Here is a 20,387-nt window from a genome sequence, read left to right on the forward strand (position 1 = left end):
GATATGTGAAAAAACACCCTTGAGGAATGATTCCAAACAACGTTTGCCATGTTTCGGTCGATATTATGGAGTTAATTTGGAAAAAGTTTGACGTTGTAGGTGACTGAATTTTCGGTTCGTTTCGGTAGCCAAATGCGATGTACAAAACGGAACGATTTCTCCTACACACAGACGCTTTCAGGAAAAACTGCGCATTTGGTATGTAACAGAGTCTCCTCATTGAAAACATCCGAAGCTCTTCAAAGGTAAATTATTTTATTTATTTGGTTATCTGGTTTTTGTGAAAATGTTGCGTGCTAAATGCTACTCAAAATGCTAAGCTAGCTTAGCATACTCTTACACAAATTAGTCAATTTCTATGGTTCAAAAGCATATTTTGAAAATATGAGTTGACAGTGTTGTTAAGAAAAGGCTAAGCTTGAGAGCAGACGCATTATTTTCATTTTATTTGCGATTTTCAGAAATCGTTAACGTTGCGTTATGCTAATGAGCCTGAGGCTTTAGTCATGATCCCGGATCCGGGATGGGGAGTTTCAACAGGTTAATATATTTTACATGTGATAAGGCCACACAGAGGGTCAGAGATAATTACAGACACCTGTGATGATCTGAAATACCCAAAGGGTCTTTCGATAGATTACATAAAATCCTTGAAAGATACCAATATTGTGGTCGTTGTCACGGCTTTCGTCTGTAGAAGGAGGAGCAGACCAAAATGCAGCGTGGTTGTTATTCATTTTACATTAATAAAGAAACTGTACACGAATAAACTAACACAACAACAAACGTGCGAAAACCTAAAACAGTCCTATCTGCTGCAAAAGACAGGAATAGAGACAGGAACAATCACCCACAAACACACAGTGAACCCCAGGCTACCTAAATATGGTTCCCAATCAGAGACAATGACTAACACCTGCCTCTGATTGAGAACCATATCAGGCCAGACATAGAAATAGACAAACAAGGCATCCAACATAGAATGACCACTCAGATCACACCCTGACCAACCAAAACATAGAAACATACAAAGTAAACTATGGTCAGGGTGTGACAGTCGTTTACTAGTAAACTTTGAATGTTTCAAGTAATATACCCTCCCTTCGCAACCCTATCCATAATATCAATGTGTAGGGTCAGATACTGTCCTGAAATGAGACATACAAAAACAAGGAGAAATACACACACTTGTCCTAATGTCAAATATGTGCATAACTTTCATGATAACATAAGCATATTCGAAAGAGCAGCCTCTGGGGACCATCAAGGTGTTGGTCCTCTTGGTACGTTCCATGCAGCACTTCCGCCTCTCCTCAAAACCCTTTAAGTGCCAACACAGTCCAAAAACCACACCCACATCCCCACCGCCCTAGCATCACCCTGGCCGGGCTGGCACAGTGTCTGACCCGACATCAGTCCTGACACGCAAAACATGGCAGAGACTTCCCTGGCATAGGAGCCCAGAGTTTCCTATTCCCCAGAGGATGGCATGGAACCAACTGAACCTGGACTAACAATAACACACGGGTCTTAGAATACACCAAAACATTTGATCAGACAACTAATACAGTAGACTGCAGCCAGAGCTCAGTCACAGCTAACTATAAATTGTTTAGCTTTACATGAGTCGTAGTCAATGATGTGTATAAACCCTGGATTGGTGATGCTATGTATTGGGCAATGAGAGGCGTTAAAGCCACCCGTCGGCAATATTGGCACTGCCCAGTAGAAGCAATTCTACCTGCACATGACCATCTGATCATTTATCACTCCAGTGTTACTCTGCTAAATTGTAATTATTCACCTACCTCCTCATGCCTTTTGCACACAATGTATATAGACTTTCTTTTTTTCTACTGTGTTATTGACTTGTTTATTGTTTACTCCATGTGTAAGTCTGTGTTGTTATCTGTTCACACTGCTATACTTTATCTTGGCCAGGTCGCAGTTGTAAATGAGATCTTGTTCTCAACTAGCCAACCTGGTTAAATAAAGGTGAAATAAAAATAAAATAAAAATCATAGTGCTTTATGGTTTTTGCAACTGCACTTGAAGAAACTTTAAAAGTTCTTGAAATGTTCCAGATTGACTCATGTTCATGTCTTACAGTAATATTGGACTGTCGTTTCTCCTTGCTTATTTGAGCTGTTCTTGACAGAATATGGACTTGGTCTTTTACCAAATAGGCTCTCTTCTGTATACCACTCCTACCTTGTCACAACACAACTAATTGGCTTAAACGCATTAAGAATAAAAAAATCACAAATTAATAAGGCACACATGTTAATTGAAATGCATTCCAGCTGACTACCCCATGAAGCTGGTTGAGAGAATGCCAAGACCAAGAGTGTGCAAAGCTGTCATCAAGGCAAAGGGTGGCTACTTTGAAGAATCTAAAATCTAAAATATATTTAGATATATAACACTTTTTTGGTTACTACATGATTCCATATGTGTTATTTCATAGTTTAAAATAATAATAATAGTAATAATAAGTTATTAACCAGTTAACCTTGATTTAACTAGGCAAGTCAGATAAGAACAAATTCTTACTTATAGTGAGGGGAAAAAGTATTTGATCCCCTGCTGATTTTGCACGTTTGCCCACTGTCAAAGAATTGTTCAGTCTATAATTTTAATGGTAGGTTTATTTGAACAGTGAGAGACAGAATAACAAAAAAATCCAGAAAAACGCATGTCAAAAATGTTAAAAATTGATTTGCATTTTAATGAGGGAAATAAGTATTTGACCCTCTCTCAATCAGAAAGATTTCTGGCTCCCAGGTGTCTTTTATGCAGGTGAAGAGCTGAGATCAGGAGCACACTCTTAAAGGGAGTGCTCCTAATCGCAGCTTGTTACCTGTATAAAAGACACCTGTCCACAGAAGCAATCAATCAATCAGATTCCAAACTCTCCACCATGGCCAAGACCAAAGAGCTCTCCAAGGATGTCAGGGACAAGATTGTAGCCCTACACAAGGCTGGAATGGGCTACAAGGTCATCGCCAAGCAGCTTGGTGAGAAGGTGACAACAGTTGGTGCGATTATTCGCAAAAGGAAGAAACACAAAAGAACTGTCAATCTCCCTCGGCCTGGGGCTCCATGCAAGATCTCACCTCGTGGAGTTGCAATGATCATGAGAACGGTGAGAAATCAGCCCAGATCTACACGGGAGGATCTTGTCAAAGGCAGCTGGGACCATAGTCACCAAGAAAACAATTGGTTACACACTACGCCGTAAAGGACTGAAATCCTGCAGCGCCCGCAAGGTTCCCCTGCTCAAGAAAGCACATATACATGCCCGTCTGAAGTTTGCCAATGAACATCTGAATGATTCAGTGGACAACTGGGTGAAAGTGTTGTGGTCAGATGAGACCAAAATGGAGCTCTTTGGCATCAACTCAACTCGCCGTGTTTGGAGGAGGAGGAATGCTGCCTATGACCCCAAGAACACCATCCCCACCGTCAAACATGGAGGTGGAAACATTATGCTTTGGGGGTGTTTTTCTGCTAAGAGGACAGGACAACTTCAACGCATCAAAGGGATGATGGACGGGGCCAGGTACCGTCAAATCTTGGGTGAGAACCTCCTTCAATCAGCCAGGGCATTGAAAATGGGTCGTGGATGGGTATTCCAGCATGACAATGACCCAAAACACATGGCCAAGGCAACAAAAGAATGGCTCAAGAAGAAGCACATTAAGGTCCTGGAGTGGCCTAGCCAGTCTAGGCCACTCCAGGCCACTCTAAGACAATTGTGTAGTCTAGAGCGATTTTCTAGGTTAGCTAGCCAGCTATTGTCGTTCTTTTAACGTAACGTAACGTAATCAACACTGCTAGCTAGCCAGCTAGCCCCCGAATAGCAGCACTGTAGAAACTATTACACTCGACGGAACGACTTGATTAGTGTAGTGTCAACAACGCAGCCACTGCCAGCTAGCCTACTCCAGCAGTACTGTATCATTTCAATCATTTTAGTCAATAAGATTCTTGCTACGTAAGCTTAACTTTCTGAACATTCGAGACGTGTAGTCCACTTGTCATTCCAATCTCCTTTGCATTAGCGTAGCCTCTTCTGTAGCCTGTCAACTATGTGTCTATCTATCCCTGTTCTCTCCTCTCTGCACAGACCATACAAACGCTCCACACCGCGTGGCCGCGGCCACCCTAATCTGGTGGTCCCAGCGCGCACGACCCACGTGGAGTTCCAGGTCTCCGGTAGCCTCTGGAACTGCCGATCTGCGGCCAACAAGGCAGAGTTCATCTCAGCCTATGCCTCCCTCCAGTCCCTCGACTTCTTGGCACTGACGGAAACATGGATCACCACAGATAACACTGCTACTCCTACTGCTCTCTCTTCGTCCACCCACGTGTTCTCGCACACCCCGAGAGCTTCTGGTCAGCGGGGTGGTGGCACCGGGATCCTCATCTCTCCCAAGTTGTCATTCTCTCTTTCTCCCCTTACCCATCTGTCTATCGCCTCCTTTGAATTCCATGCTGTCACAGTTACCAGCCCTTTCAAGCTTAACATCCTTATCATTTATCGCCCTCCAGGTTCCCTCGGAGAGTTCATCAATGAGCTTGATGCCTTGATAAGCTCCTTTCCTGAGGACGGCTCACCTCTCACAGTCCTGGGCGACTTTAACCTCCCCACTGTCAGGACCCGGTTACGAACCTGGGTCTCCGGAGTGAGAAACAGTCACCAACTGAGCCACGAATAGTCAGCAGAACCCAGAAGATGAGGCAGACACAGCAGTACTTAAGACGGTGTATTTAATAAAGTAAAAAAGGAGAAGTCCTTCAATACAAAAATGGTAAATCCAAAAGGTGGTAGGAATAGCACAAAAAAGCCTAAAGAGATACTCAAAAACAAAAACAGAATTCCACAAGAGCATCCACCGGAATCGACAAGAATACACAGAACACTAGGGCTGGGTGCTAACATACAAACACAGAGCACAGAACTGAGGGAAACTAAGGGTTTAAATACAATCAGGGGAAACGAGGCACAGGTGCAAATAATAATGGGGAACAAGGGAAAAAACATAAGGTCAAAAAGCACAATGGGGGCATCTAGTGACCAAAACCCGGAACAACCCTGGCCAAATCCTGACACCCACGTCTACCTTTGACTCATTCCTCTCTGCCTCCTTCTTTCCACTCCTCTCCTCTTTTGACCTCACCCTCTCACCTTCCCCCCCTACTCACAAGGCAGGCAATACGCTCGACCTCATCTTTACTAGATGCTGTTCTTCCACTAACCTCATTGCAACTCCCCTCCAAGTCTCCGACCACTACCTTGTATCCTTTTCCCTCTCGCTCTCATCCAACACTTCCCACACTGCCCCTACTCGGATGGTATCGCGCCGTCCCAACCTTCGCTCTCTCTCCCCCGCTACTCTCTCCTCTTCCATCCTATCATCTCTTCCCTCTGCTCATACCTTCTCCTGATTCTGCCTCCTCAACCCTCCTCTCTTCCCTTTCTGCATCCTTTGACTCTCTATGTCCCCTATCCTCCAGGCCGGCTCGGTCCTCCCCTCCCGCTCCGTGGCTCGACGACTCATTGCGAGCTCACAGAACAGTGCTCCGGGCAGCCGAGCGGAAATGGAGGAAAACTCGCCTCCCTGCAGACCTGGCATCCTTTCACTCCCTCCTCTCTACATTTTCCTCCTCTGTCTCTGCTGCTAAAGCCACTTTCTACCACTCTAAATTCCAAGCATCTGCCTCTAACCCTAGGAAGCTCTTTGCCACCTTCTCCTCCCTCCTGAATCCTCCTCCCCCTCCCCCCCTCCTCCCTCTCTGCAGATGACTTCATCAACCATTTTGAAAAGAAGGTCGACGACATCCGATCCTCGTTTGCTAAGTCAAACGACACCGCTGGTTCTGCTCACACTGCCCTACCCTGTGCTCTGACCTCTTTCTCCCCTCTCTCTCCAGATGAAATCTCGTTTCTTGTGACGGCCGGCCGCCCAACAACCTGCCCGCTTGACCCTATCCCCTCCTCTCTTCTCCAGACCATTTCCGGAGACCTTCTCCCTTACCTCACCTCGCTCATCAACTCATCCCTGACCGCTGGCTACGTCCCTTCCGTCTTCAAGAGAGCGAGAGTTGCACCCCTTCTGAAAAAACCTACACTCGACCCCTCCGATGTCAACAACTACAGACCAGTATCCCTTCTTTCTTTTCTCTCCAAAACTCTTGAACATGCCGTCCTTGGCCAGCTCTCCCGCTATCTCTCTCAGAATGACCTTCTTGATCCAAATCAGTCAGGTTTCAAGACTAGTCATTCAACTGAGACTGCTCTTCTCTGTATCACGGAGGCGCTCCGCACTGCTAAAGCTAACTCTCTCTCCTCTGCTCTCATCCTTCTAGACCTATCGGCTGCCTTCGATACTGTGAACCATCAGATCCTCCTCTCCACCCTCTCCGAGTTGGGCATCTCCGGCGCGGCCCACGCTTGGATTGCGTCCTACCTGACAGGTCGCTCCTACCAGGTGGCGTGGCGAGAATCTGTCTCCTCGCCACGCGCTCTCACCACTGGTGTCCCCCAGGGCTCTGTTCTAGGCCCTCTCCTATTCTCGCTATACACCAAGTCACTTGGCTCTGTCATAACCTCACATGGTCTCTCCTATCATTGCTATGCAGACGACACACAATTAATCTTCTCCTTTCCCCCTTCTGATGACCAGGTGGCGAATCGCATCTCTGCATGTCTGGCAGACATATCAGTGTGGATGACGGATCACCACCTCAAGCTGAACCTCGGCAAGACGGAGCTGCTCTTCCTCCCGGGGAAGGACTGCCCGTTCCATGATCTCGCCATCACGGTTGACAACTCCATTGTGTCCTCCTCCCAGAGCGCTAAGAACCTTGGCGTGATCCTGGACAACACCCTGTCGTTCTCAACTAACATCAAGGCGGTGGCCCGTTCCTGTAGGTTCATGCTCTACAACATCCGCAGAGTACGACCCTGCCTCACACAGGAAGCGGCGCAAGTCCTAATCCAGGCACTTGTCATCTCCCGTCTGGATTACTGCAACTCGCTGTTGGCTGGGCTCCCTGCCTGTGCCATTAAACCCCTACAACTCATCCAGAACGCCGCAGCCCGTCTGGTGTTCAACCTTCCCAAGTTCTCTCACGTCACCCCGCTCCTCCGCTCTCTCCACTGGCTTCCAGTTGAAGCTTGCATCCGCTACAAGACCATGGTGCTTGCCTACGGAGCTGTGAGGGGAACGGCACCGCAGTACCTCCAGGCTCTGATCAGGCCCTACACCCAAACAAGGGCACTGCGTTCATCCACCTCTGGCCTGCTCGCCTCCCTACCACTGAGGAAGTACAGTTCCCGCTCAGCCCAGTCAAAACTGTTCGCTGCTCTGGCCCCCCAATGGTGGAACAAACTCCCTCACGACGCCAGGACAGCGGAGTCAATCACCACCTTCCGGAGACACCTGAAACCCCACCTCTTCAAGGAATACCTAGGATAGGATAAAGTAATCCTTCTCACCCCCCCCCTTAAATGATTTAGATGCACTATTGTAAAGTGGCTGTTCCACTGGATGTCAGAAGGTGAATTCACCAATTTGTAAGTCGCTCTGGATAAGAGCGTCTGCTAAATGACTTAAATGTAAATGTAAATGTCTCCAGACCTTAATCCCATAGAAAATCTGTGGAGGGAACTGAAGGTTCGAGTTGCCAAACGTCAGCCTCGAAACCTTAATGAATTGGAGAAGATCTGCAAAGAGGAGTGGGACAAAATTCCTTCTGAGATGTGTGCAAACCTGCTGGCCAACTACAAGAAACGTCTGTCATGTTTTGCAGAGGTGTCAAATACTTATTTCCCTCATTAAAATGCGAATCAATTTATAACATTTTTGAAATGCATTTTTCTGGATTTTTTTGTTGTTATTCTGTCTCTCACTGTTCAAACAAACCTACCATTAAAATTATAGACTGATCATTTCTTTGTCAGTGGGCAAACGTACAAAATCAGCAGAGGATCAAATACTTTTTTCCCTCACTGTACAATGACAGCCTACCGGGAAACAGTGGGTTAACTGCCTTGTGCAGGGGCAGAACGACAAATTTTTACCTTGTCAGCTCGGGGATTCGAACCAGCAACCTTTCAGTTGCTGGCCCAAAACTCTAACCACTAGGCTACCTGCCACCTCTTCACTATTATTCTACAATGCAGAAAATAGTACAAATAAAGAAAAACCCTGGAAAGTGGGTCCTTGTGTCACAACAATGTCTGTTTTTATTTTATCTCCCTGCCTGCAGTTTGGGTTCCCCCACTTTCAGAGATATGCATATTGAAGACAAGTAGCCTGTGGTAAAGGAAAACGCTGGAATAAGTGTTCAAAGCTTTGACTGGTACTGTATATATCCATAAAAATGATGCCAGTTGATTCATGATTTCGACTGGTTGAGCTACGCTGCCTGCCTCTGTCTCGTACCAACTCCCAACACGTTCATTACTATAGACAGTTGGAGATCGAATTTGAATCCTGAAACAATGTTGCAAATGTCAGAGAGATGGACAGCAAAGTTTATACAAACCTCCGCTATTGAAAACAAAATGTTAGTCTAAAATAATGTGAGATAATGTCTATAAATTGCTTGGCTGAGCTAATGAGACAGCGCAGTCAGGTGGAACAAATGAAATAGGCATTTTGAGGTCACTTGGGGAATAGACACCGGCTGGAATGTGCTTTTAACCAATCAGCATTCAAGATTAGACCCACCCGTTGTATAAAATAGAATAAACGTGGCAAAAACAAATGTAGACATTAATAAATGCATTTCTATAGCTTCCAAAATATTTTTACATAGGTGGGGGAGTGCCAAGATGGAGGCGTGGTGGCTTCAAAACAGCACCCCCCGTCAGCTCCCCCTCTCAGTATGGACCAGGCTATTTTCAAAATGAATTTACAGGGACACCTAAATTATGTGTTTGGAGCGTTTTAATTCTCCGGTTTCAGATGTGACATCCCTGAAGGAACCAACCACCACAGGCTACTTGTCTTGAATAGGCATATCTCTGAAAGTGGGGGAACCCAAACTGCAGACAGGGAGATAAAATAAAAACAGAAATAGTTTCGACACAAGGACCCAGGAGCAATAATAACAATAAAGGAAGAAAAAAATCCTAAAAGCAGACGCGCCGTGCGGCAGTTAGTGTCCAGACCAGACAGACTGCAGAGTCATGCTGGGTGCAATGGCTCCCTCTGTACTCTGCCGGAGGAGTCACAATGACCTTCCTTCCTTCCCTCTCACTCCTTCAGCACAGCGGCACAGCAGCAGCAGTCTGCTAGGCAGGCACTTACGTAAGGACCCCCCCCCCACAAAAAAAGGGGTGGTGGGGGGTTAAGCTGCAGAATGGAGGTGAAGCAAGGGTTTGATGATTTCTGTGTTTAAAAAGTAAATAAATAAGCCTGTGGTTGTGAGAAGTAAAGTACAAAATACATCGTACGTGACTGAAATGTGTGAGCATGGTAGATGAATGGGGTTTACAAGGATGTAGTTGTGTGTGCGTAGGAGGGAAGGATCGCACTCCATGGACGGCTAATGGACCACTGATATGGTATGTGTAAACACACAATGTTTTATTGTCACATACACCAGATAGGTACAGTAAAATGTCTTGTTTTACGGGGTCAGCCATAGTAGTACGGCACCCCTAGAGCAAATTAGGGTTAAGTGCCTTGCTCAGCTCAGGTATTCGAACCAGCAACCTTTCGATTACTGGCCCAATGCCCTAACAACTAGGATACCTACTGCCTGTTCTGTGACTAATGAGTTAACACCCACATTGAATGCACAAGTAATTAGCTAATACTAGATGTTATGGTATAGGCTGTAGGTAAATAACACATAGAAATTAGCTTACCTAAGACATTGTTCGAGAACTATTTCTCATTTATAAGACATTGTTCGAGAACTATTTCTCATTTCTAAGACATTGTTTGAGGGCTATTTCTCATTTCTAAGACATTGTTTGAGGGCTATTTCTAAGAGGCCAGAGAGCTGATAAAGTTCATCCTCCTCTATCGCCTGACAGGGAATCAGCCCCAGCCTCAGCTGGGCCCTGTGGGGTTGATATGCACTCAGCTTGTCCAGTACCACACCAAACCTCTCCAGTACCACACAACCATTTGGCAGGCCTACCCAGCTTCAGCCTCCTCACCACGATAGGCGTCTTTCAGTTGCATAAAAATCTGTTCACCGCTTATGGGATTATTTGTGTAGCTAAAAGAGAAAACAGCATAATTTCCCAGAAAGAAAATATGAATAGTGTACAGTGAGATGAGCTGTTCTGAATTCCCTCCTCTGTACATGTATGGGTTTCTCTCATTTTGGGTTGCTATTCGACATGATGAGCGTCAACAATCCTTTATCTTTACTACAAACAGACGAAGGGGATAGCCACATCAAAGTATCCAATTCTACATGACAATCTCCAAAGTAACCAACCAATGACTTTGGGATTGAAGGACATTGGGGGATGGGAGAAGTGGGCATGGGGAAGATTCTGGGAATGCTTTTAATGATTGATGAATATAGCAATGCCTTTGTGTAGGTCAAAGAGAGTTCAGTGTGAGATACATGTGATAGCACTGCATAATAAAAACATGGGTTGAATCTCATGCAATGACAGGAAAAAGGAGCACAGGTGCTGTAAGAGGCTCCACGGCCAGTATACTTCTGAACACTGCAGACAAGATGGAGTAATAGTGCACATCCTGACATGATAGGATGATAGAAGTTAGTATATCAGTCTATTACTGTGTGTATTTTCCACTGACATTTAACATACAAATATATGTTTGCCTACTTCAATGTCAAGGTAGCGTGGCTTCAGTTCAAGGAACAAGGCATGTTGAATTGTCACTCCACAAATCAGACAACCTAAGAATTGTGACGACATCAAACAGAAGCTAAATCAGTTAGATAAAGTACAGTATTGAACGAACGTGGAGTATTAAACAAGAAGAATAGTGTACAGTACGTGACTGATAAGCAGCAAAAGCTCTCATATCTCCTTGGGCAAACCTTGATCTACACAGTGGTTGTCCAGAGGTCTTGCTCTAAAAGCATCAATCACAACATACAGTACAGAGGAGATGCTGACATCAGCACCCCCACACACAGACGGATCTGCACTGCCAACACCGGTGTTGTGTGTATGAGTCCTTTTGATGAGCTCACCCGCACTGTTTCCTTCTGCTATTGATGTTCCAGCTTACTGTAGTCACATGCTCTGCCCTGAGCCCCTATCATGCAGCACACTGCTAGCACTAGTCAACATGCTACACTGTACAGTGTTCTGCATGCCCTCCTGAAATAAACCACAAGCTGTAGCGTAGCCTAATGATGTTGGTTGATCTTAATTAGACATCATTAAATCAAGTGGTTGTGTGGGGAAAAATGACATCTGTGTCAATCAAGAACATTTTTTTCAAATAAAACCATTTTTTATTTGTCACATGCAGACCTTACCGTGAAATGCTTACTTACAAGCCCTTAACCAACAATGCAGTTCAAGAAATAGAGTTAATCAAATATTTACTAAATATACAAAAAGTAAATCAAATCTAATCAATCAAAAAGTAACACAATACATTTACATAACAATAACGCGGTTGTATACAGCGGGTTACTGAGTCAAAGTGCGGCGGTACAGGTTAGTCGAGGTCATTTGTAAAGTGACTATGCATAGAGAATAAACAGTGAGTAGCAGCAGAGTAAAAACAAAGGGGGGGGGGGGGTCAATGGGGGTGGTCAATGTAAATAGTCCGGATGGCCATTTGATTAGTTGTTCAGCAGTCTTATGGCATGGGGTTAGAAACTGTTAAGGAGCCTTTTGGTCCTAGACCTGGCGCTCCGGTACTGCTTGCCGTGCGGTAGCAGAGAGAAGAGTCTAAGACTTGGGAGAACAGTATATGACTTCAGATTGACATAAAGGTCATAAAGCCTCAGAGGTCAACGAATACCTTCTCTAATCTATCCCTAATCCATCCCTAATCTTAATCATTTGTTTTGACTGAATATGCCTGTACATGTTGATAGTTTTTAGAGCAGGATAATTAACATGCAACTGTTGTTGCCAAGATGTTAGAGGAGAAGCCTGGGTGTTAATGGTCTGGGTGTTAATTGACGTGGTTGTTTCCTGACTTGTTTACGCCTGAGTCTGTAATGTTGCTCCAGTCAGGGCTATGCTAACGCTGCCCTGTCTCCAGGCTGATACTTCTGGAAGTGACAGGACGCGAGGAGAGACAAAGAGAGAGAGGGAGTGAGAGAGAGAAAGGGAGACAAAGAGAGAGAGAGGGAGTGAGAGAGAGGGAGTGTGGGAGAGATGGACAAAGACTGGGATAGACAGCTAGATGGGAAGAGGGAGAAACAGAGAGATTGGAAGACAGAGTGGGGAGACAAAGAGAGAGAGGGAATGAGAGAGAGAAAGGAAGACAAAGAGAGAGAGGGAGTGAGAGAGAGGGAGTGTGGGAGAGATGGACAAAGACTGGGATAGACAGCTAGATGGGAAGAGGGAGAAACAGAGAGATTGGAAGACAGAGTGGGGAGACAAAGAGAGAGAGGGAGTGAGAGAGAGAAAGGAAGACAAAGAGAGAGAGGGAGTGAGAGAGAGAAAGGAAGACAAAGAGAGAGAGGGAGTGAGAGAGAGAAAGGAAGACAAAGAGAGAGAGGGAGTGAGAGAGAGAAAGGAAGACAAAGAGAGGGGCGTGAGAGTGTGTCCACCCTCGTCTCCTGCGTCTCAGACAAAGCCCTGGAGTGGTCCAACGCCGTATGGTGTGAGGGAGATGCGGCGTTGGATCATTATGCAGAGTTCACCTGCAGGGCCCTGATTGATCACTACAGGTACAGTCTGCGCGAGGACGTCCGTCGGGAGTTGGCCTGCAGAGACACCACCCTCACATTGGACCAGCTGGTGGACCTGTCCATCCGGCTGGACAACCTGCCCGCGGACGTCCGGATCGGGACCTGTCAGTTCCATCCCCCAGCACCTCCGCTCCGACGCCCATGGAGCTGGGAGGGGCTGCACTTAGGGCGACCGGAGGAGTGGCTATTTCCTGCATCATCTGTGACAGCAGAGGGCACACTGCTGGTCGGTGCTGGAGGGGTTCCTCAGGCAGCAGGCAGGGCACTATTGTGTCACCCCAGGTGAGTCGGCACCAGGCTCACCCAGAGACCCCTGTTGCTCACATGTATGTGTTTATTTCATTTCCTGAGTTTTCCCCGCATTCCCAGCATAAGGCACTAGTAGATTCAGGTGCAGCTGGGAATTTTATTGACCGTTCATTTGCTCATAGTTTAGGGATTCTCCTTGTTCCTGTGGATATGCCTTCCCCTGTGCACGCCCTAGATAGTCGACCATTAGGGTCAGGGCTGATTACGGAGGCCACCGCTCCATTTGACATGGTTATGCAGGAGGGTCATGTGGAGAGAATCAGTCTCTTCCTTATTGATTCTCCTGCGTTTCCCGTGGTGCTGGGCTTACCCTGGTTAGCCTATCATGACCCCACTATTTCGTGACTACAGAGTGCTCTCAAGGGGTGGTCACGAGAGTGCTCATGGAGGTGTGTGGGGGTTTCCATCGGTGCGACTACGGTGGAAAGTCCAGACCAGGTCTCCACCGTGCACATCCCCTCAGAATATGCCGATTTGGCTCTCGCCTTCTGTAAGAAGAGGGCGACTAAATGACCACCTCATCGACGGGGGTATTGTGCAATAAATCTCCTGGTAGGCGCAGGAGTCACGTGTATCCTCTGTCACAGGAGGAGACGGTGGCTATGGAAACCTGCCTCCTCAAGTTTCTTTTATGTGATGAAGAAGGATGGGGGTTTGCGTCAATCAGATCACTGTGAGGGACAGCTACCCACTGCCTCTCATCGCCAGTGCGATCGAGGCAATGCACGGGGTGCGCTTCTTCACAAAATTGGATCTCAGGATCGCTTACAACCTGGTGCGTATCCAGGAGGGGGACGAGTGGAAGACAGCATTTAGTACCACCTCAGGGCACTATAAGTACCTCGTCATGCCGTACGGGTTGATGAATGCTCTATCAGTCTTCCAGGCCTCTGTTGATGAGATTTTCTGGGACCTGCACGGGCAGGGTGTAGTGGTGTATATTGATGACATTGTGTCCCTTGTGCGCAGGGTGCTTGGTCGACTGTTGGAGCATGACCTGTACGTCAAGGCTGAGAAATGTCTGTTCTTCCAACAGTCCGTCTCCTTCTTAGGGTACCGCATTTCCACGTCAGGTGTGGAGATGGAGAGTGACCGCATTTCAGCCTTGCGTAATTGGCCTACTCCCGGTAAAGGAAGTGCAGCGGTTTATGGGGTTTGTCAACTACTACCGGAGGTTTACCCGGGGGTTTGGTCAGGTAGCAGCTCCCATTACCTCACTGTTGAAGGGAGGACCGGTGCGGCTGCAGTGTTCGGCTGAGGCGGACAGGGCTTTTGGTCACCTGAAGGCTCTGTTTACCTGGGCTCCCGTGCTGGCTAATCCGGATCCCTCTTTGGTGTTCATAGTGGAGGTGGACGCGTCCGAGGCTGGGATAGGAGCCGTGCTCTCTCAGCGCTTGGGAAAGCCACCAAAGCTCTGCCCCTGTGCCTTCTTTTCGAAAAAGCTTAGCCCAGCGGAGCAACACTATGATGTGGGGGACCGGGAGTTGTTGGCTGTTGTCAAGGCTTTGAAGCCGAGGAGACATTGGCTTGAGGGGGCTAAACACCCTTTTCTCTTCTGGACTGACCACCGCAATCTGGAGTAAATCCGGGCGGCGAGGAGACTGAACCCTCGCCAGGCAAGGTGGGCTATGTTCTTTACCCGTTTTGTTTTCACCCTATCCTACAGACCAGGTTCCCAGAACGCTAAGGCAGACGCACTATCCCGGATGTATGACACAGAGGAGTGGTCCATGGATCACACTCCCATACTTCCGGCCTCTTGCCTGGTGGCACCGGTGGTGTGGGAGCTGGACGCGGATATCGAGCGGGCATTACGCACAGAGCCCACTCCCCCCAGTGTCCAGCTGGGCGCCTGTACGTTCCGTCTGCTGTCTGCGACCGTTTGATCTATTGGGCACATACGTCACCCTCCTCTGGTCATTATGGCATCGGGCGGACGGTGCGTTGTCTTAGTGGGAAGTACTGGTGGCCCACCTTGGCCAAGGACATGAGGGTTTATGTTTCCTCCTGCTCGGGGTGCGCCCAGTGCAAGGCTCCCAGGCAACTGCCCAGAGGGAAATTACAGCCGCTACCAGTTCCACAACGGCCGTGGTCGCACCTGTCGGTGGACATCCTGACGGATCTTCCTCCCTCACAGGGGAACACCACGATCCTGGTCATTGTAGATCGGTTTTCTAACTCCTGCCGTCTCCTCCCTTTGCCCGGTCTCCCTACAGCCCTACAGACTGCAGAGGCCCTGTTCACTCATGTCTTCCGGCACTACGGGGTGCCTGAAGACATAGTCTCTGATCGAGGTCCCCAGTTCACGTCCAGGGACTGAAGAGCGTTCATGGAACGTCTGGGGGTCTCGGTCAGCCTCACCTCCGGTTTTCAACCCGAGAGTAACGGGCAGGTGGAGAGAATAAACCAGGATGTGGGTAGGTTTCTGCGGTCATATTTCCAGGACTGGCCGGGGGAGTGGGCGCCGTTCATCCCCTGGGCAGAGATGGCCCAAAACTCTCTCCGCCACTCCTCCACTAACCTCTCGCCTTTCCAGTGCGTACTGGGATATCATCCGGTTCTGGCACAGTGGCATCAAGAGCCAGATCGAAGCTCCTGCACTGGACGAATGGTTCAAGCGCTTGGAGGAGACCTGGGACACCGCCCATGTGCACCTACAACGGGCAAAAAGAGGGCGCTGACCGCCACCGCAGTGAGGCCCCAGTGTTTGCACCGGGGGACCGGGTCTGGCTCTCGACCTGAAACCTGCCCCTCCGCCTGCCCTGCCGGAAGCTGGGTCTGTGGTTTGCGGGGCCATTAAAAGTCCTGAGGAGACTGAACGAGGTATGCTACAGGTTACAGCTTCCCCCAGATGATCATATTAATCCCTCGTTCCATGTGTCTCTCCTTAGGCCGATGTTGGCTGGTCAACTCCAGGAAGCTGAGGTGCGGGAGGTTCCTCCGCCCCCTCTGGACATGGAGGGGACCCCGGCATATGCTGTTCGAGCTATCCTGGACTCAAGGCGTCGGGCGAGGGGTCTCAGTACGTCGTGGAGTGGGAGGGGTATGGTCCAGAGGAGAGATGCTGGGTGCCGGGGAGGACGTCCTCGACCCTTCGTTGCTGCGGGATTTCCACCGTCTCCATCCGGATCGCCCTGCGCCTTGTCCTCCGGGTCGTCCCCGATGTCGGTGTTGGCACGCGGCTGGAGCCAGAGAGAGGTAGAGAAAGAGAGAGTGTCACGACTTGCGCCAAAGTCGGTCCCTCTGCTTGTTCGGGCGGCGTTCGGCGGTCAACGTTACCGTCCTTCTAGCCACTGCCGATCCATTTTTCATTTTCCATGTGTTTGTCTTTGTTTTACACACCTGATTTCAATCCCACAATTACTTGTTCATTATTTAACCCTCTGTTCCCCCATGTTTTTTTTGTGAGTGATTGTTTATTGTATTTTCGGTCTGTCATGGTGTGCGTGTATTTGTTACTTTGTATATTTGTTATTTTGAGTAAAAGTACGTTGATTACTCATATCTGCTGTCCTGCGCCTGACTACCAGCTACACATAGGACCCATTCCAGACAGGTAGAGAGTATGAGTGCTTTTGGTGCTGGGAGTGCTGTCAGTCTGCGGTATAATGAGACCATGTCTGTGGTTAGAGGGCTGGATCTGAAAGAACTGCCTGGGAGAAAGCATACTATCTGGAGTGGAGGAGACACATTTATTTTATTTCTATCCATTATTTTACCAGGTAAGTTGACTGAGAACACTTTCTCATTTACAGCAACGACCTGGGGAATAGTTACAGGGGGAGGAGGGGGATGAATGAGGCAATTGTAAACTGTGGATTATTAGGTGACCGTGATGGTTTGAGGGCCGGATTGGGAATTTAGCCAGGACACCGGGGTTAACACCCCTACTCTTACGATAAGTGCCATGGGATCTTTAATGACCTCAGAAAGTCAGGACACCGGGTTTAACACCCCTACTCTTACGATAAGTGCCATGGGATCTTTAATGACCTCAGAGAGTCAGGACACCCGTTTAACGTCCCATCCGAAAGACGGCACCCTACACAGGGCAGTGTCCCCAATCACTGCCTGGGGCATTGGGATATTTTTTTAGACCAGACCACTAATCACTGTACATATGAGCTTTATCATATTCTGTCATATTTGGTTATTCTACTGTTACTGTGAGAAGCAGCGTTGTCCAATTGTATAGCTATATAACAGAATCTTCAGTCACTGAACTTTTTGTTCTTTTCTCTGTTTCTCTGTTGTTATTTCTGTGCAAATTAGCTATTTTACTCTGGGGCTAAAAGACCAATTGCCATCCAACATAGCCAAAAGCGGATAATTCAGCTATCTCCATACTTCACAATAAACAACTAAATTTGAGGGTGAACAACAGTGACGGTATGGCCCAAAGGAGTGAATTTCCCCTCATGTTCATGACAGTTCTCATGAACTGTGAAGTACTTTCTTGGCAGAGGGAAACAAACACAGGACTTTTCCAGTAGCCATTTTTTTTTTCTCTCAGTGAGTCAGGGGGAAGTTGCCACCCAAGAAGTTCAGGAAAAACCCAATCATAATAACATCAGTGCACATTACCACTGAATGACAGAGATCCCAATGACTGCAATGACTCGTTTTTACAATGCATTCGGAAAGTATTCAGACCCCTTGACTTTTTCCACATATTGTAATGTTACAGCCTTATTCTAAAATGGATTAACTGTACAGAAATGTATTAAAAACAAAAAACTGAAATATCAAATGTACATAAGTATTCAGACACTTTAGAGTCAGTACAAACTTCTTCAATTTAAGAATGCTGGAGGCCACTGTGTTCTTGTGGACCTTTAATGCCAAAGAAATGTTTTGGTACCCTTCTCCAGATCTGTGCCTCGACACAATCCTGTCTCAGAGCTCTACGGACAATTCTTTCGACCTCATGGCTTGGTATTTGCTCTGACATGCACTGTCAACTATGGAACCTTAAATAGACAGGTGTGTGCCTTTCCAAATCATGTCCAATCAATAGAATTTACCACAAGTGGACTCCAATCAAGTTGTCGAAACAGCTCAAGGATGATCAATGGAAACAGGTTGCACCTGAGCTCAATTTGGAGTCTCATAGCCAAATTGTCTTAATACTTATGTAAATAAGGTATTTCTGTTTTTAGTTTTAATAAACTTGCAATAAAAAAAAAAAAATGTTTTCGCATTGTTATTATGGGGTATTGTGTGTAGATTTGATTTGATTTAATCCATTTTAGAATATGGCTGTAATTTAACAAAATGTGGGAATAGTCAAGGGGTCTGAATACTTTCCGAATGCACTGTATATAGACATTGTCCACACACACACACACACACACACACACACACACACACACACACACACACACACACACACACACACACACACACACACACACACTTGTTTAAAATCAGACAGTATTCATGCAGCCTGAGCTGTGGCAGGAAGAGAGCATAGTAAATAGCAGGAGCTGGATGGGAGTGGTTCTGTTCCTGAACATTGTCTGGCCTGGTTCCTCTGTCCCTTAGGTCTCCGCTCTCTCCATGATTCAACACATTCACTTACACAATACACATACTATACTGTACACACAGAGTATTGTATATGCTATATATAAATAGCATATGTGTATGTTATTTTGTATGCTTACATGAGATATGGATAATCTGCATAGATACAAAGGATTACATTGGGGGAAGGGATTTCAGCTGTAAGGCAAGCAGCTGCCATCCAGCTATACGTCACAATGTTTGCCTTTACTGAGTAAAACAACCAGCAAAATCCTCTCACTGGATTGTCTCTGCTGCCCCAATTCTCTATGGGTTTTCCCAATACCACAAAGTCTGCATCCTGCATCCCCGCTTACCTTTCCCATCCTTTCCGTCCAGCAGAGGGCGGTAGTCAGTCTTTCCTACAGTCTCGCCCACTTTGTCATCAAAAGTTTCTTTCTCAAGGGAGGCCATGAAGTCCCTCCTCACCAGGCTGTCCGGTCCTGACTTAGGCGCCCCGTCCGTGAGAGCGTCATGCAAGCTTAGGTCCATTATCCTGAAAGGGAGAGACTACAGAGGTTAGAGGTCACAGGTCATCAGCATCATCATCATACACATTATTATCATCATCCATCAGTACAATATTTGGTGCTAAACCAATACTGCATTCCTCCACAACTGCATACTTGTTTTCAGGCCCACCAATCAAAGTTCATATTGATGGCTGATCTTGGCTAATGGTTGTCACCATATGTGCACCCTACTAAATCCAGCAGCAGACAAACCACTGCCTCTTTAACATGGGGGGGGGGGTATTTAGGCCAAAAGGTAATCTCCCAGTGGGGGATATAGCCTAGCTGACAGACACCATCCCCCAGCCCACAATAAGAACAGGGTTTGACATAAGACTGGGTTATTGCTAGCCAAAACACATGGGTCTACATGTCGTTAAACTAGACACAGTGGCTCTGGGAAGAGACCAGAACAGAGTCCATGTAAAATCAAAAAATGTCTGGAACCGTAAAAGATATTAATGAACGATGTCACCATAATCGGGGTCTCCTCCTGCCGTCTCTCCCACATCCTCTTTCCCCCACTGCAGCTAGCTGTTCTGACCCTACATTAGTACCCACCACCACTGCAGAACACATTATAAACTAGGCCTATTCAGGCCAACAGACAAGTTGTCATGCTGTGGTTTTTGCATTGCTCTAAATTTCTCACAGGGCACTATCTGCCTGTTAGGTAAATACCCCCGTAGTGATCAGCTACTGACAGAGTCATGCTCTGCTCTCGCCTCTCACAGCTAGCATTGTCTCCTTCATGTGCCACTATTATGAAAGTTTGCTGCAGTGCCATGCAGCTCACTTAGTGGGGCCAAGCTCAGTTTGGCTTCTTTAGTTATTTTCACAAGATATCACTGCTCCTCTCTGCTATATGTGTGTCTGTGTGTGTTTTATCGTCGGCCATCTGGTCCTACCAATAAACCAATATTTGGCCTTTTCACGGTTGGAGACATATTCTATCTCATTTTTGGTACAGTAACAACAATTATGCAACACTGAAAGTGTTGCGTTATTTGTGTTGCATTATTGCATAGTTGCAAAGATATCACACAGATATTACTTGATGTTGACATACATATTTCCACTGGTTTGACAGCATATAACATCATTCATTGA

At 46.9% G+C, this 20,387-nt stretch overlaps 1 protein-coding gene across 1 annotated transcript in view; it reads right to left on the reverse strand.

Annotated features, from left to right (window-relative positions):
• Positions 1-20,387, reverse strand: part of LOC135513367 (microtubule-associated protein 4-like) — a 72,603-nt gene that overhangs the window by 45,521 nt on the left and 6,695 nt on the right. The window contains 1 exon segment of the mRNA XM_064936297.1: positions 19,083-19,261. Within this exon segment, the coding sequence (XP_064792369.1) occupies positions 19,083-19,257 (175 nt within the window). The 5' untranslated portion in view covers positions 19,258-19,261.

Source organism: Oncorhynchus masou, chromosome 3 (assembly GCF_036934945.1).
Source record: "Oncorhynchus masou masou isolate Uvic2021 chromosome 3, UVic_Omas_1.1, whole genome shotgun sequence".
Classification (NCBI taxonomy): domain Eukaryota; kingdom Metazoa; phylum Chordata; class Actinopteri; order Salmoniformes; family Salmonidae; genus Oncorhynchus; species Oncorhynchus masou.